The sequence below is a fragment of the Ictidomys tridecemlineatus genome, chromosome 5 (assembly GCF_052094955.1).
Source record: "Ictidomys tridecemlineatus isolate mIctTri1 chromosome 5, mIctTri1.hap1, whole genome shotgun sequence".
Taxonomy (NCBI): Eukaryota; Metazoa; Chordata; class Mammalia; order Rodentia; family Sciuridae; genus Ictidomys; species Ictidomys tridecemlineatus.
In genome coordinates this window covers 6,029,223-6,047,581 of record NC_135481.1, presented here as the reverse complement: position 1 = coordinate 6,047,581, position 18,359 = coordinate 6,029,223, and the positions used below count along the sequence as shown (strand labels likewise).

Here is an 18,359-nt window from a genome sequence, read left to right as displayed (position 1 = left end):
CTTCAGTGAATGTGGTAAACAAACAAAAAAAAGTGTGTGTGTGTGGATGTGTGTGTGTGTGTGTGTGTGTGTGTGTAGGGTGGTAGGAAACACAAACAATATTAGGAATACAAAGAAGGCACAGAACAATTCAGAGAAAATAAAAAATTAAAAAGTGACACTATTCATAATTTTGTGCCAGTACATTTGAAAATGTAAATGAGGTGGACAATTTTCTAGGCACATATAAATGACTAAAACTGACTCAAGAAGAAGTAGGATTTTTTTGGGGGGGGGTTAGGACAAATAGAACCAATATACATATCAAGATAGAAATTCAGGTTGCCATCAAGAAATAGATTAATGGGAAAGGCTGGGGGGGGCTGGGCATTCACTTCCTAAATATAGTGCTGTGCGCTTTGAATAATATATGACAATCATGAGTTAATTTTGTAAAAACTTAGCATAAATTTTGGTGAAGGACTCTACAGGAAGTCCCGGGAATGGGTTGGAGGTGGGCTAGAGAACCAAGTAGGCAAAGAAATCCGAAGGTCCGACTGCAGAAACCTGCACTGCTAGATGGCTCCCAAGTTTTAAAGGACCACCCTTGGCTTTCGGCTTCTCTGCCTCTCCTTCCCACCCTGTGGACTGATTCGTCCTTAGTTCCCAGGGCGTTTATGAAAGGATCTAAGAAAGGTAGAGTTGCAGAAACCACCAAAGAGACAAGAGTTCGAATCCCTGCCCCGACCGAGACTCGCAGGGTCAAGTCAGACTGTGGAAGGGTCTGCTCGCTTCTCTGGACCCCGAGGTCTGCGGCGAGGGGTCTGTGCGCACCGCCACGCCCCCCCTCCCCGGGCTCCGCGAGACTCGCGCCAAGTTGCGGAGCTAGTCCGCCGGGAAGCGGCGGCGGGCGCCTTTCCCCCCAGCTGCAGGTAGGCACTTCCCACCCCCGCGGCCCCCTCCTTCCTCACAGCACACACACCCACACAACCCTCTCGCGTCGCGGCTGGAGAGCTGCTCTCAGGCGCCAGCGGGCAGCCGCGCCTCATCAGCCAGTAGAGCCAGCCGAAGACCGAGCCGGAGGGCTGGTGCTGCGCAGGAGACCTGCAACCCAGCAGCTTGAAACTGGGGGACAAGCCTCACGTTTCCCTCAAGCTTCTTTCTCTTAACAAAAAGAAAGAAAGAAAGAAAAAGAAAATCCTCTGTTGCCACCTCAACTTGGAGGAGCAGGGCGTGATTCGAAGGACTGACGCAGAGGTTTCATTCATGGACCTTGAAGTTAGGGCAAGTCACTCAACAGGACCCGCGAGGCCAGGGGTAGCCCCAGTTCCTGAGCGGGTTCAGCCTGGCGGTGCCCTCTGGCAGCCCACCTGCAGCCGCCAGCGGAGGTTCTGGGCGCCTTCTGACTGTGCTTTGGAAGTAATGACACTACCCGTGGTCTGGACCCAGGTGGCCTCGCTTGATGAGCGTCCCTACCAGGTAAGTGCTTCCAGAAGGGTCTCCCCTGGCTGCCTAGGCAGAACCTCAAGCTCCGGAGAAGTAAGTCCACGCTGTTTAGCCTCAGGCAGGAGGCGGGGACTGGTAGGAAAGAGCATGCTTTGCTTTTATCACAGGAAATTGTGGGAGACTGGAATGGAAGGCGGATTTAAAATATTTTATTTTTGCATTGACGCGTGGGGATGAGATGCGTAGGGGCCTGAATTTTTGTAGGAAATGGTTGCAAAGCGGGGCTGGGTGATAGGCGTCTGGATATTTTTGCAGGAACTGAAGAGGGAGCAAAATCTTAAATTTTTGCAGAAACCTGTGAGAAGTGGGCGGTGAGATGTTATGATCCTGAAAATGCGCACGAAATTGTAAAGAATATGTATCTGGGAATTTCTGAGAAATGGTGGGAGAAGCACTTACCGCCCTGGCTTCACCTGACCCCCATACTCGGCCTTCTCGACGATGACCACAGACAGTGGCAACAATGGACGCTGACACACCCGGCTACCGCGGCCTCAGCCCCCGACTTCAGCACCTCGGACAGCCCCCTCCCCCTCCCCGGCAGCATAAAGCACGCAGCTAGAACTGTACAGCCCCAGCTTTTCAGTCCCAGGCCACCGGTGCTGTCTGCGGTGGGCGGATACGTAACACCGCCCCCAGCTTTGCGAGGAAGGGCTCTCGAATAGCAAAAGCAAACGTGGAGCTCAATTTTTGATCTGCTTGTAACTGCTTCCCGTGACTGCAGAAGGAAGAGGCGGGGTATAAAGATAGCCCCCAAGCTTCCACGAATGCAGCTGAACCGGTGGCCTCCTGGGTTTGGGAAGGTGAATCCCAACTTCCTCAAACAGCTAACATTTATAAAAGGCTGTCCATGTGCCAAGGCCCTGTGCTAAACGCTCTATGAGTTAATTTTTATAGAACACCATGAGTATACTCTTTATGTACTATTATTATTCCCATTAAACAGATGAAAAAACTGAAGCAAGAGAGTCTGAGAAACTTGCGCAAGAATATACAACCTGAAAATATAGTGAGAGGATATGCCTGAGCAGAATTGCCTGCATGAAATAGCTCTGAACTTAGGAACCAAGTTTGAATGAAAGACATAGATAGCACTTCAAAACGTGTCTTTGAACAAAATTTCTAAACATGTCTGAACTTCAAGCTCAGTATCTGTAAAATTTTAATAATGCTTTCCTTGCAGAAGCATGGGGGGCGGTGGTCAAAAGGATCATGTACGGAACTGTTAATTGTGATTGATTGGGTGGGGGGATTGGAAGGGAGGAGGCAGGTAATTGGAAGAGAAAGAGGACTGTTAATGAACACTAGTGGCACACTACAAGGGTCTGGGCTCAGAGCAGGGCTCAGTGGAAGGAATTCAGGATGAGCTTATTTCAGCGTACCAATTCCTTGGACTTTTCCAGGACTTCATACAGGGTGTTCATGTATTGCGATCATTTGATCATTTTAACAGTCCTGTAAAGTAGGCAGGATTTGGGTTATTTTACTCATAAGGCAAAATGATTCCTGCCCCAAATATTCAGAAACGTAGTAAGCAGAGCTGGGATTAGAATCCAGTTCTCCTGCATCTGTATCCTGAATCCTCCCACTGCAGGCTAGCCCTTCCTCAGTAGTTAGGACTGTGGGGGTAATCACAGAACTATATTTTTATAAGTACTTTAAAAAGTACTTATAAAAGGTACATTTTTATAAGCACTTTAAATATGTGAAATTGATGACTTTAATAATTTTCACGTACAGCAATAGCAATCTCATATGAATCAAAATAATCTTTGTTGATTATATTGTGTTCCATGAAGAATTTTAAACAATTTATAAAGCTTCACAAGATGTCAGAAAGCAAAGGACAGACAAGATACAGGTGAGAGCCAGAAATAAATGAATATAAAATGTGCATAATATAAAGTCCTAGAAACTTGCTCTGGGTCATTAAGTACAATGAAAGTATATCCCTACACCTTTTTGAGGGGACATGAGAAACTTTAAAGATGTTTATAAAAGTCTGCAGGTCCTTCTCTTCTGCACAACACATCCCTCAAACCTCTGAAAAATCTGCCACTGGACCAAACAAGGGAAGTTTAACTGGAAACCTAATGTCAGTATGGTTTAAGAGAGGAGTGACAAAGTGAATGACATTATTTCTTTACTGAGGCAATTGTTAATTACATAATTAAAAATGGCTAACTTGAACATACTGTACATTAAAGTTTACAGAAAGGCTTCTATACTCATAAGCTTATTTCAGTTTTCAAGCAAACTGAAGAGGTGAGCAGCTAGGAAGTGACAGAAAGTACAAAAACCACAGCAACATGACTATGTTCTTGTATTTTGCTTTTATATGTAAAACTGCATCCATACCTAGGCCAAAAAGTAACTGGAATGTGTGAATCAGGTCAGTTGTAAGACTACAGAGAATAGCAAGGCCTTTTCAAACTGAACAATAAATAATTCATCTTAACACATTTAAATTTTAAAAAAATTTAAAATAGTGTGCCAGTTAAACAATATCTGACTGTGGGCCACATTGACTTTCAGGTCTAATTTGCATCCTTGGCTTAAGATCCAGGCCAAAGAACTAGACTGGCATGGGAATGAAAGACCTTGGATTTAGAGAGATTAAAAGGTTTAATCTCTGCCTGTAATTTCTATTTTTAAATTCATGAAGCTTGAACAAAATTGCTTCTCTCAGTTTAAAAAAAGTTTAGGACTTCCATAGCTTTTCAGAGAATAAAATAATCAGAGGACTTGAGGATAAAGTTGGCATCCACATACTCCCTCTATTAGAAAAGGCATCATTTGACTCTCCCGATGTTGGTAATATTCAGTCTTCAGCATTTCTTCTCTAGACCCTGTGCTATTGAACATTATTTTAGCTGCCATTACAGTAGAGGTGAGGTAAAACAGAAAACAGCCCTAAAAGCATGACAAGGAAGGAATCAGGCAAACTCTGTCCATTTCTCAGTTTACTTTTCTGAAATACATGAAAAAGTGGTCACCAAGTTTTTAAGAAAAAAACATGGTGGCTAGAACAACCCAAGTTGGGATTTCAGTATCCTGGTGTTATGTCAACTCTTTTCAATGATTTTCTTTTCCTTCTGGAAGGCATCTAATCTTTCCAGCATTAGGTTTCCTTACCATTTATTCTCTGTGATTCATGATTGAAGATAAATGCTCAAGTTAAAGGACATTAGATTTTGGTTTACCCTCACATCTAATGGATGACTATTCAATTCTACCTTGCAAACATCTGTCCAGCTTGATTCTTCTTCCGCATCCTTACTGTGGCAGTTCTGATCTTCTTCATCTCCCAGAGGCTCTTGGGTGGGCTCTCATCCTCTCAGTCCATTTCTCACACTCTAGGCAATGATCATATCACCCTCTTCCTTATAAGAGTGGTTCCCCACTTCCACATAATGAGCATCAAACCTTCAGGACAAGGCTACAAAAAACCTTGAATTTGATCTCTGTAGACGTCCCCATATTTTCTTGTTCTACCAATGCACTCCCCACTCTTTCCAACACCACCCTGAACTATGAAGTTCACAAAATATTTGCTCTGCTACCTTCTGTTTTGTAATTTATAGTTACCCCTAAGGGTAATTCCTTACCCTTTTTGATTCAACAAATTTCTGCTCCTTTTTGAAGACCTAGGTCAATTGTCTTCTCCTTATGAATCCTTTTCTAATCTGCATCTCTAGGTCCTCGTGGCACTCATTATCTTTCTGCTGCATGCTTGTCCTCCATTCTGGGACTTACTATGTTGTACTGTACTTATTTCATGTAAGGGTTAAGAACATGGACTTTGGACTGAGTCTGGATTTGAATTCCAGCTCCTCAACATAATGCCTGGTTATTTTGGGGTGAGTGACTTTATCTCCCTGAGACTCAGTTTTATTTTATCACAAAGTCAGGATAATAGTATTCATCTCACAGTATCACTGTAAGAATTAAATGACATAATGCATGTAGAGTATTCAGCACATTGCTTGGAGCATGGTAAGCATATCATAAATATTTATTATTATTAAAATATACATCTGGCTTACCTCTAGATTGTAAATACCTTGGCAGCTGTTCCTGCATTTTATATAACTCTTTATCCTGGCATGGCATAGATAGTTGATTTATGTTTGATGATGCAATAATAAATGGATGGATGAGCAAGTAATGCTAGTGTTTTAGTCAGGACTTACTTGATTATAAGTCACAGGAATTAATTTGAGCTATCAGAAGCAAAAATATGATAATTTATTGAAAGAATTCCAGAATGTTCATGGACTCTGAAGGCAATTAAAACTCAGGAGGGGTGGCAGGAAGAAGCTCTCTCTCTCCAACTCAGCTTTTCAGGCCACTTGCTTTTATTCTTCTCCCTCTGCACATGTGGCTAACTCACAAGGCAGCCTAACATCTGGAGTGCCCAGTACATCAGTTTCTACAAACAGCCCAGATGACTGGTATTTTTAGCCCCAATTTCAAGTTCCACCAAAGGTTGAGCCACTGTCCACATGGAGCAGGTCAAATAGCTGAAAGCAAGAATATTAGGTATTCTCTAGAGAGGGAGGAAGTAGATGTGGCTATGCAAGTCTGAGAGGAGCACTCTGTAGGGGGATAGATACACAATTTTTAAGGGGTCACTGTGAGCTGACAGGAAACCCCCACACAGTCAGCACTGATCACTGAATGACCACAGGCATTTGGTTTCTCTCTAGGCTTCTTCACACTTGGCTTTGGTTTTCCCATCTGTGAAATGGAGAGAAAACTTCTTGAAAAGGGGATTTTATGGTTAGTGGAGCACTTGGCATTAGTCTAAGGCAAAAGCATACAAATTAACTCTTTGCTGGGTTATAAAACACTGGGAAGTAAGAATGAAGGGAAATGAAAATGAGGCAAGGAAGAGCTAGCCTCAGCTTCATGGGGAGTCCTGGGGAAGTCACATTACATCTTAGAAGAGGCTATTGGGCAAAGAAAGGGAGATGAGTTTTCCAAACATCTCTTCCTCTATCACCTATTTCCTATTTGCTAACATTTGTTCTACAAAGAGTTAACTCTCCCACATTCTTGATTGAGTGACCTGTTCTCTCTAGGCAACTGCTATACAAAATCAGGCCAGGGTCAATTTATCCTGCTTAGTTGAAACCAGGTGCCAGGCACCTGGATTTAAGACTAGAGGAAAGGTATGGGGCTCACTAAGAAAGCAAGCCAGGCAAGTGGCCAACACCCAGAGAGGGAGGCATTGGGTGAGGCTATGCGAATCCATCATGATGCATGGGTTGAATCTGGTGTAATTTGTAAGGTTGTTGTCAACCAATCATGTCAACTGCAGTCTTTTAAACTTGAAATTTTAATTTAATTTTAATTTAATTCTTGAAATGACAAGTGTAAGTTAAATGCAGCGTGCTGACAATTAATGTTAGCCCAGCACATTTTATCTGGGCTATAAGAGTGAGATACGGAACCTGATTCTGTCCTCAAACAAAGCTCTTGCATTTTCATAGTTTAAGGAATTTCAGCTGAGAGGCCCACTGTGAAAAACTGGTGATAGCCTGCAGAGCAGCTCGGTAAGCACAGAATGTTGTGTCTAAGGGTGGCTCCACATTCCAGATTACAATAAATAAATGAAAAATAAATGAAAACAAAAAATAAGACAAAAACAAAACATGGATGTTTTGCCTTCAGTTTGCTCCATTCTTTAGGTGCTTGTGGAGAGTTTAGGGACAAGGGTACTGATTCCAAGCAAAGGGGGACAAGCAGTCTCCTAGATATACTTTTTTTTCTTTCCTCCTTTTCTCTTTTTTTCCTCCTTGCCTCCCTCCCTTGACTTTGAGGTGGACTAGAGGTATGCAATTTGTATCACACACAACATAAAAGGTAATCCAATTACCTATCCATCCTCGTTCCCACCTCCCTTCCCTTTTCCTCTTCTTCCATTTCTTCATCATTTCTTTATCCTACTTTTCAATTACCACATAGCTGACAGAGAAGAAAAGATGGTACTTCTACCTCAAGAGCTCAGAATTCTGTGGACAGGCCGACCCAGATGATCAACAAGCTCGATTCTCCAATAAAGGGAGTTGCAAAGTATTAAGAAACACAGGGGACACAGCATCCGGTTTCTACTTTCAGTGTGGTGTGGGTGTGTGTGTGGGGGGGATGGGCACATGTATGTAAGAGAGAAAGAGAGAGAAACAAAGACAGTGCAGTATTCTAGGGTATGCACATGCTATATTTTCTGTATCTACGTTCTTCTTAATGAGTTGTTTCTAGTTTTTGTCTTTTGAATAATGCAGCCAGTCTTTTGGTACATGCATTAATTACTAATCTATTACTGTGACTGGGCCACCCCCAAATGAGTGACTTAAAACAATAACCATTTTTTTTTTGCATATTTTTGCAGTCTGGGCCAGGCTCTGGATATTTTTTCTGCTGGTTTCATCTGGGTTCACTCAATCAGTCATCTAGCTGGGGCTAGATGGTCCGAGATGGTTTCACCACATTCTGGTAGCTACCTGGACCATCAGCTAAAGCTCTATGTGCCCCTTTTTGTGGTAAATCTAGACTTCTTCACAGAACAGCTGGATTCCAAGAGAGCAAACTTGGAAGCTTAGGGTCTACAGAGGCTTTGCCTCAAATTTACACAAAATTACTTTTGCCTCATTTTCTTGATCAAAGCAAATCATAGGGCCAACTCCTTGAATATATTCCAGGATAGGAGGACTTCGTGGTCAGTTTTAAAACTGACCATGGGTAAAAACCTAGGCATGGAACATCTGGTTGGAGTGTGGCTTTAGTTCAATTTAGTGCTATCAAGTTTCCCAGCAGGTGCCTGTTGCTCCCCAACTTCATCCATTCTTGGTTTGTGTGTCTGTCTAATTTTAGCCACTCTGGTGAGGATGTGGTGGTTTCTCATTGTGCTTTAGTTGGCTTTTCCTTGAGTACTAATGAGGCTGGATACCTTTTTATGTGCTTATTGGTCATTTATGTTTCTTCTTTTGGAGGAAGTGATTTGTAGGAGTTCTTTATATAGTCTGAATATGAGTCATTGTAATTTTACTCAACTCTCCCTTTTGGATTTTGAGTGATTTTCCTCTTGATTACAAAGGAAGTAACATTTGAGCTGAAGTTTGGAGGAGGATGAATAATTAAAGAAGATCAGGGAGGCCTTATATCTAGAAACATGAACAGTGCCAAGAGGGAAAAAAAGTGGTATGTTTGAGAAATAATGAGATTTCAAAGTAGGTACAGTGTAATAAGGACCAGAGTTTCAGGGGTTGATGCTGAGGAGGTGACCTGGGGAAAGGACATTGATGGAATGGAGAGAAGCATATCTTCATGGGACATTCCCTTTCATTTAGCTAGTCCTTGGTAATTCTTCAGATCTCCAGAGCTTGGAGACTGAGAAGCTTATCAGAGCATAAGACTCTGAACATAACAACCATAAGTATAACCACTGAGGAGTGACAGGGATCTTCCCCTCATGCACACACAGGGGAAGATTGGTGGGAGATTGAAGGAGAAGGAAGGAAGGAAATGGAGAGACAGAAGCAGAGACCCGTTATCAATATCTTAAATAATATGTGGTAGCATTTTTTGTAGAAAATACGGCAGAAACACATAGTCACATTTGCAACAAGATCAGATTCAGAAAAAGCAGAAATTGATCTGAAGCCGAAAGATACAGATTAGACTGTAAACCTTGTTACTTATGGAGAGTGGCTTCAAGAAGGGGTAGGTGTGGGTGAAGGAGACCTTTTCCTCTTTAAATTCTTAAGTGTGTTTTTTTATAGAAAATATCAATTCATAGATTCATTTTTTTTTGAAAGGAAATAAATCTATTTCTCAACTTCAATTAAGAGAAGCTTTTCTGTCCATTTTCATAGAGAAATATAAATTGATAAGTAACTGCTCAGGATAGTTCAGTAAGAAAAAAATGACATGGATCAGATGAGGAGGGAACTCAAGAACTGTGGCCAGTAGACGGCACAGGTCATAATCTGCTCAGTAGGCACTGGAGGCTCAGGACGTCCACAATAGAGGCTTTGCTGGTGGAGACGCCCGCCCGCAGGTATGATTCCCATGGCCTGGCCAGGCTGCCTGTTACTCCTTATCTGTGAAAGGCTTCAACAACACATGGTGTGGAGGTTTTGAGGTTCTGAGCCCAGGACTAGCTAACTCACACATGGAGAACAAAACACAGAGCTTGAGTTTGACAAATCCCAGCAGAGGAAGCTCAGGTTTGAGCTTTATTTCCTCATATTTGTGAGCAAAAGTGTAATCCTCTTCTCTGTCCTCTGCCCCTTAACACTTCAATCAGAGGGAGGATATAGCATTGCATTGTTAGAACTCTTCTGAATGAAGAGAAGGAGAATTCTGACATCTGCTGGAAGAGTGGGGACTCAGCCTGAAAAGAGGTGACTAGACTGAGTTGTGTACACACACACACACACACACACACACACACACACACACACACACACGTTTTAGTCAGCTTTTTCACTGCTTTGACCAAAAGACCTGACAAGAACAATTTTGGAGGAGGAAGTTTCAGAGATCTCAGTTCATCAACAGCCATCTCCCTTCCTCAGGGCTCGAGCTGAGGCAGAACATCATGGCAGAGGAAAGCAGCTCAGGACATGGCCCCAGGAATCAGAAAGAGAGACTTCACTCAATAAGGACAATATATATACCCTAAAAACACGCCCCCAGGGACTCACCTCCTCCAGCCACAGCCTATGTGCCTACAATTACCATCCAGTTAATCCCTATCAAGGGATTAATGCACTTAATAAAGTTAAGACTCTCATAACCCAGTCCTTTCACCTCTAAATTTCCTTGCAATGTCTAACACAGGAGCTTTTGTGGGACACCTCACATTTAAATCACAACACACACATACACACACACATACACACACACCTATTTTCCCTCTATTAAAACAGTAGTACTGATTTATTTTAGGAATACAGTAAAAAAGAAGGAAATTAAACACTATTAAGCCCCATGACCCAGAATAAGGAATAACTTAGCATGTTTCTTATTAGTCTTTTTATTACACCAAGAATGAATTAAACAATTATTGATGAGGTAACTCATTCACCATGTATGAATCATTGCCAAATGCTGAAATAAGCAGTAAACAAGGTAGACACAAACACTTCTTTTAGGAACTTAAATTTCTACATCTGTGATAAGTATTGTGCACTCAATAAAGCAATGCCTTGCATTTGAATCAGGAAAATGCAAATTAAAACCACACTGTGGTTTCATCTCACTCCAGTTAGAATGGCAACTATTAAGAATATACATTTCTTAGTGAAATGACAAAATCATGGAATTTGCAGGGAAATGGATGCTTTAGAGCAGATTATGCTAAGTGAAGCTAGCCAATCCCTAAAAAACAAATGCCAAATGTCTTCTTTGATATAATGAGAGCAACTAAGAACAGAGCAGGGAGGAAGAGCAGGAGGAAAAGATTAACATTAAACAGAGTCATGAGGTGGGAGGGAAAGGGAGAGAAAAGGGAAATTGCATGGAAATGGAAGGAGACCCTCATTGTTATACAAAATTACATATAAGAGGTTGTGAGGGGAATGGGAAAAAATAAGGAGAGAAATGAATTACAGTAGATGGAGTAGAGAGAGAAGATGAGAGGGGAGGGGAGGGGGGATAGTAGAGGATAGGAAAGGTAGCAGAATACAACAGTTACTATTATGGCATTATGTAAAAATGTGGATGTGTAACCGATGTGATTCTGCAATCTTTGTAATGTTTTGAATAACCAATAAAAAAAGAATATACATAATGATAAATGCTGGAGAGGATGCAAGGGGAAAGGTACATGTATATGTTATTGGTAATACTGCAAATTGATACAACCACTGTAGAAATCAGTATGGAGATTCCTCAGAAGTTTAGGAATGAAACCACATGATCCAGCTATTCCACTCCTCAGTATTTTTCCCAAAGAACTGAAATCAGCAGACTGTAGTGATCACATGCATTCTGATGTTTATAGCAACACAATTCACCATAGCAAAGTTACAGGAATCAGCCTCGGTGTCAATTAACAGATAAATTAATTTTTTAAATGTGGTATATATACAAAGGAACAAAGAGGACTAAAATTATATCCATTGTGAATAAATGGATGGAACTGGGGAACATCATGCTAAATGAAATTAGCCAGACTCAGAAAGTCAAGGGTCAAATGTTTTCCTTCATAAGCAAAACCTATAGGAGAAAAAGGAATAAAAGAAAAAGGGGAATATCATGAAAATAGAAGAGAGGTCAGTATTGGAGAAGTAAAGCATCAAGGAGAAGGGAGGAGAGAGGAAAAGGAGAACTGAAGAATAAAATTAACCAAATTATGCTATATGCATGAGTGAATATAACACAATGAACCCTACTTTTATGTATAATTATAAAATACCAATCAAAAAATACACATATAAATAAAAATTGAAAAGACTAGAATAGAGGATGGGGAGAGAAGGAAAGGCAGGGAGGGAAAGGGGAAATACTGGGGAATTAATTGGAGTGAATCATGTGCACACATGAATATGTCACAATGAATCCCACTATTATGTATCATTATGATGCACTAATAAAACATTAAAAACAAAATTTTTTAAAAATTTTAAAAACATTTGCAAAATAGTTAGTCCATGTTAGGCATTATGTTAACAGATTTTCATGTGGTTAAGTGTTTTACACACACCATCACAAGCAATCTTCATGATGATTGAGGTAGTCACTACTACTCCTAGCCCCAATTATAGATAAAGAAATCACTCAGACAACTGAGCCAAGCTGACACAGCTTGGGGACAGGCTAGGATCTCACTGTACCTGACCCTGTCACGGCCATGCTGCACACATCAGCAATAGAATACCTAACATTTCCCCCTCTTCTTCCCTTGCTAGGTCTGACTGCCCTGGTGGCTGGAGATTCTAAGCCAATATGATGGATGATGACACGGAGTTGAGGACTGATGGAAACTCCCTTCTGAAGGCTGTGTGGCTGGGCAGGCTGCGGCTGACCAGACTCCTCCTGGAAGGGGGAGCTTATATCAATGAGAGCAATGACAAAGGCGAAACGGCTCTCATGGTGGCATGTATCACCAAACATGTGGATCAGCAAAGTATCAGCAAGTCCAAGATGGTGAAGTACTTGTTGGACAACAGGGCAGACCCTAATATTCAGGATAAGTCTGGAAAGACTGCTCTCATCCACGCTTGCATCAGGAGAGCCGGGGGAGAAGTGGTCTCCCTACTACTGGAAAATGGAGCTGACCCCAGCCTTGAGGATCGCAGTGGGGCTTCAGCTCTGGTTTATGCAATAAATGCAGATGACAAGGACGCATTGAAACATCTCATTGATGCCTGCAAAGCCAAAGGGAAGGAAGTGATTATTATCACAACGGATAAATCATCTTCCGGCACCAAAACCACTAAACAGTATCTTAATGTCCCTCCTTCACCCAAGGTGGAAGACCGACAGTCGCCTCCACTGTGTGCATCTCCTTCTGACATTGAACTGAAGGCTCCAGGCCTGAGCTCTCCACCAAATGAAAAAGAGGATGACTTCTTCGGCCTCCAAACAGGACACCCAAGTAGCTGTAACACCTCTAAGATTCTCAATGAGCCTGGGTCTCCCACTAGGAAAATCAGCAACCTTCCCACCAGGAAAGTGGGGGCCCGCTTGCCCCAACTGAAGAGGCTCCAGTCTGAACCCTGGGGCCTGATTGCGCCGTCTGTGCTGGCAGCCTCCTCGCGGCAGGATGAAACCCACAGTGCCAGCACAGACAGTGAGGTCATCAGGAACATCAGTGACATGTCTTTCCCTAAAAGGGGGCCCCTCTCCAGAACCAACAGCATTGATGGCAAAGACCCTTCCCTCTTCCCCTCAGTACCAGAGCAGGCTCTGAAGGGTCCGGCCTCTTCGGCACCAGCATCCTGGAAAGCAGCCTATGAGAAAGGCCAGGCTCCCCACCCTCGTCTGGCCAGGAGAGGAGCTCTCTCTGTTGACCAAGAGAAAGGTGGCATGTGCCCATCGGGAGCCTCTGCTCTCAAAGAGCCAGCCTCCCTCAAACGGCTGGAAAATGACCTCTATGACTTAGAGTTACAACCAGGGGCTGACTCACCCAGCTCCATTTCCCTGGAGCCAGGCAAAGGTCCCTTAGATAGAAAGAAGCTCAACAGCTCCCACTTGTCTCTTTTCCATGGCTCTCGGGAGTCCCTGGATGCCGTGCCCACCACATCCCCCAGCTCTGTGCGTCGCAGACCCCCGCATCTCCTAGAAAGACGAGGTTCTGGAACTCTGCTGCTAGACCGCATCGCTCACACTAGGCCTGGCTTTCTTCCACCTTTAAATGTGAATCTGAACCCACCCATCCCCGATATTAGAACGAACAGCAAACCTTCTTCCCCACTTGCTAGTGGCTTAAAATCTATGGTTCCTGTTGCTCCAAGTTCACCAAAGAGAGTTGACTTGAGAAGCAAAAAGAAGCTCCTCAGAAGGCATTCGATGCAGATTGAACAGATGAAGCAGCTGTCGGACTTTGAAGAAATAATGACCTAGAAACCTTCAGGAAGGCTTCTCCTCACGTCTAAAGCTAGGTAGTTTATGGAAGGGACCAAAATCTAGACCAACATAGCCATGTAGATCCTCTGTCTCTGCTCACTCCTCAATGCTGGTATGTGGCCACTTCAGAAGACATGGGAACAGGGTGCTGCTTCACCTTTGAAATAAATCCAGGGATTATTTCACTTCTGAAATGATTATTTCGCTCCTGAAATAATCCCTGGGTTTTTACAGGCCTACTTGAAAAGAGTTCAGGATAATTGGGTTTCAGAGATGAAATTACAAGAAAAAAAATAACTCCCCCAAGGAAGACAACCTTTGCAGTTTGAAGGTGACCCAGCAAGTATGGTGATCTAAGCTGTGGATCCCAGTTACTTTCCTTCAGACAAACAGTAAATGTGAGTTGAAGTTATGAGATAGTATTATAGTATGCTATTCAGAGCCTATAAAGTAGCTAAAAAAAAAAGAAAGAAAGAAAGAAAAGAAAGAGAAAATGAGGCTTTAGCATTTATCCAAAATGTGCAAAAGCTCAAAACTAATCCCTAAGATCCTGAATTTGGCATCTGGGCTCAGTTTGATGATAGAAGCAGGATCCCCCATGAGAGAGGGTCTGGTATGTGGGTCTTTCTTGCCTCTTGCTATTCTGCAGGCACTGTTAAGCATGGTTGAGTTCTGAAAGATCTCTTTTCAGATCCAGAGATGTTCACAGACTCATTTAGATGTGTTGTGAGTCCCTACATATCACATTTTCATGGCTCCATTCTAACATGTCATTGTAGATGGTGCCTCAAAGATGAATCTTTCTCCCAAGATGCAACTTTCACCAGACCCCTGTGCAGACATAGGCTCTGTGTTGAAATCTAGTAAAGAACAGTCAAAGAGAACTAATTTGGACTTGAATGTGACACAATTAGTAGAACATAACTACAAGAAATGTTGCCAATTATTCTTAAGAAAACTTGATGAATACTACCAAAACCAGGATGATAGGTGATGATGGGATGTACTTGGATTGAAAAGTAAATTGGAGCCGAGTGCAGTGGTGCACACCTGTAATCCCAACAGCTCAGGAGGCTGAGGCAGGAGGACTGCAAGTTCAAAACCAGCCTCAGCAATTTAGTCAGACCCTAAGCAGCTTAGTGAGATCCTGTCTCAAAATAAAAGATTAAAATAAGGGCTGGTAGGTGGGGGGCATGGCTCAGTGGTTAAGCACTCCTGGGTTCAATCCCTGGTACCAATAAATAAATAAAAGTAAAGTGTCTGGTCCTCAAGCTGATGGCAATGAGGACCATTTCATTTTCCAGCCTGAAAATTTTAGGGGATATCAAATGTCATTTCTCCTTCAGTTAATAGTTAATTCAAGAAAAATCCAGTTTCCTCTTTGCCTGAATTATGTAGGGGTTGGGAGATTCATAGGAATAATCTATACAATCCTTGGAAGAAATTAAGTAAAGTCTCACTGAAAGACTCAAGTGTCTCCTTGAGATCTCCAATGATTCTAAAAATCCTAGTTCCTAAATTTATTTGTAAAGTAAAAACAAAAAAATCCATAACATAAGCTCTACATTTTGTGATATTTCATTAAGAACATTTGCTAGAAATTTGTCTAGATATCCCAAGAAAAAGTGTTACTGATAGTTATGAATTATAAACAAAACAAAAATGCTTATTGTAAAAAATGATTCGTTTAGGGAAAGCTCTTAACCTCAGCACTAGTAACACTGGAGGCTGGGTCATTCTTTGTTCTGGGGGCCAGTCTATCCTGTGCATTGCAGGACATTTAGCATCCTCTCCAGCCTCTGCTCACTGGATGACAATATCACCCTGTACCCTTCCCCCCAGTTGTGAGAACCAAAGATGTCTCCAGACATGGCCAGATGTCTCCTGGGGCAGCATCACCGTGGTGACCACCAGGGCTGTAGAGAATGGCTGTGCCTGTGATAGAAATATGTGAAGAACCAAAATGCCGATCGGAGGTGTGGCACACAAGCACCCAAACTCAAGCACTAACGGGATCTTGTATCTTGCAGGAAGGGAAGAAAATGAGAAGAAAAGCATGTAAGGTAGTGAAAACCTACCATTCGTGAACTTGTTTAGTGTGGCCGATCCATATGCTGTTCAGACACATTTAATTGTTAACAGTTCTCACCAAGTAGATGTGAGTATAGGCAAAGAAACAGCTCTACTGCATTCCAAAGAGAATCAAACAGGCAGCCACTGTTTTCAGTGGGTCATTGAACACACACACACACACACACAGCTCACTTTAAGTGCTTTTCCAGCTGTTGTGATTGCATTAAAACTAGCCTCTGCTAGTAGTGTTTAGCTGTGGGGATAGCAAGAAAAATGCTGCAGAGGAGCATTTTTCTAAACCTTTAGCTAAGACTTGGAAATCTAACTTATCCTCAGTAGTGACATTTATAGTGATTAGCCTGGGTGAAACACCAAACATGACTTGAGTGGCTCGGTACATTGCATGAGCGTGTAGCACTGTATTCTCCTGCCACTCGTGGCCTGTGTCAGTCCGTGTGACCTCTTCATCAGCCTTTCTCTAGGCAGTCATCAGAATGCTGCCTTCTCCCAGCAGTTCTCGATGATGCATTTGCTGAATTAGACTGTCCTAAACTAGTACAATGGCGAAAATACCATGGTTTACTCATAAATAAGAAATTTTATCCGTGTCAATGAGCCTCATGAGAATGCTTTTCAAGAAGCATATTTTAGATGCAAACATGCTTCCTAGACCAGAAGTTAGCTTTTTTCCTTTTGGAATCCAAGAGTCACTCTCTAAGTTAGCTTCAAACTAGAGTTTCAATAATTTAGCCCCTTAAGATTCTCTGGACTGTGTATTAAAATGTCATTCAGAAAGTGAGCCTAAAGTTTGAAGTCTGGAACGTTGGTTTAATTTCTAGACATCCCAAAGCTTTTTATTTTATTTTATTTTTTTAGAAAACAAAACAAAACACAGACCATTTGCAATCCTCTTAGAACTTTATCAAGTAAAGGGTCCCCTGCACGTGCAGGTGTGTCTGACCTTCTTCCTTTGTGTGTGCTGGTGCTTTAGACGTACCCTGTGCTGCCTGGACTGGTCCTCTGCAGTATTCTATCTTAGTCTCAAGCTGAGGATATACTCAAAGATGTATCAAAATCTATGTAATAAAACTATTTAGTTGTTTCTAATATGTCAATAAAGGAGATATTACAATCCTTCAATAGCATTTCTCATTTTCCTCAGTGAAATTTTAATGATAAATATTACCTTTCCTTTACAATGAAATTGATATGATTGCCTAGTAACATCAACCTTAGCAGACACTCAGTGTTTTATGTACATGTAATCTCACAAATTGATTTTAAATTATACAACCATGTTGGTTTTGCTTCTGGTTTAAGAAAGTGCAGTGAATGATTGCCACTCATTGGGGGGAGGTTTTTTTTTTTTTTTTTGTATTAGCTACACATGAAAGTGCAATGAACTTGACAATTCATACATTTGAATCAGATGGGGTATAATTTCTCATTTTTCTGAGTGTACAGGTTGCAGAATCACATTGGTCATACAGTCACCTATATACATACAGCAATAATAATATCTATTTTATTATGCTGCCTGCCATTCCTATCCTGGGGCTGCACTTACCAACTGCAAGTGGCTCAGACTGCTGGATATCCGACCTTGGGCCCTGTTTCAAACGTTGGCCTGTGTGAGTGGAAGTTGACTTCTGTTAGCTCTTATTCAAGGGCATGGTAACGAGAATAAAATAAACTAGCTGGATGGTCCCCCTGGCCTCTAGTGATTCTCTGGATACTTCCAAACCTTACCCTTAAGCTCTTCCCTCAACTACTGAGATAAGTTAAGAAAAAGAGATTTAAAATGTACTAATTTTAGCGTTCTTTTCCTGACTTCTACCTTCAGGAAAAGGGAGGCCAATGTTTCCAAATCTTTTGAGGATAGATTGTGAGAGATGCTCCTGGAGGAGGAGAAAATGGTGGGGGAGGAGGGCTAAGGGGGAGGGACAAAGCTAAGTGGCTGACACTGGAGGAGGGAGCACATGCTCAAGACTGATAACAGAAGTCTGTCATCCCTCCAGTGGAACTTGCTCCTTTCCAGAGCAAAATCTTATAGAGGAATGGCTCCGTGGTGCACCTGGGGAGGCTGAGCCTGGGTCAAGCTTGGCAGGAAGGCTTCTGAGTCGCCTGCCTCAAAGCCCTGCAGCTTAGACAGCGGGAGCAGGTCGCTAGGGAGATGAAGATCAAAGGGAACCTGAGCCTGAGCGCTGTACAAGGCTGTAGAC

The 18,359-nt window shown here is 42.3% G+C and overlaps 1 protein-coding gene across 1 annotated transcript; it reads left to right on the top strand.

Moving 5' to 3' along the window:
• Positions 1–891: 891 nt before the first annotated feature.
• On the top strand, positions 892–17,277 carry Ankrd34c (ankyrin repeat domain 34C). The gene is made up of 2 exons (XM_005316873.4): positions 892–1,458; positions 12,405–17,277. Exon 2 carries the CDS (start codon positions 12,442–12,444, stop codon positions 14,059–14,061), a length of 1,620 nt encoding a protein of 539 aa, XP_005316930.2. The 5' UTR covers positions 892–1,458; positions 12,405–12,441; the 3' UTR covers positions 14,062–17,277.
• Positions 17,278–18,359: the final 1,082 nt, after the last annotated feature.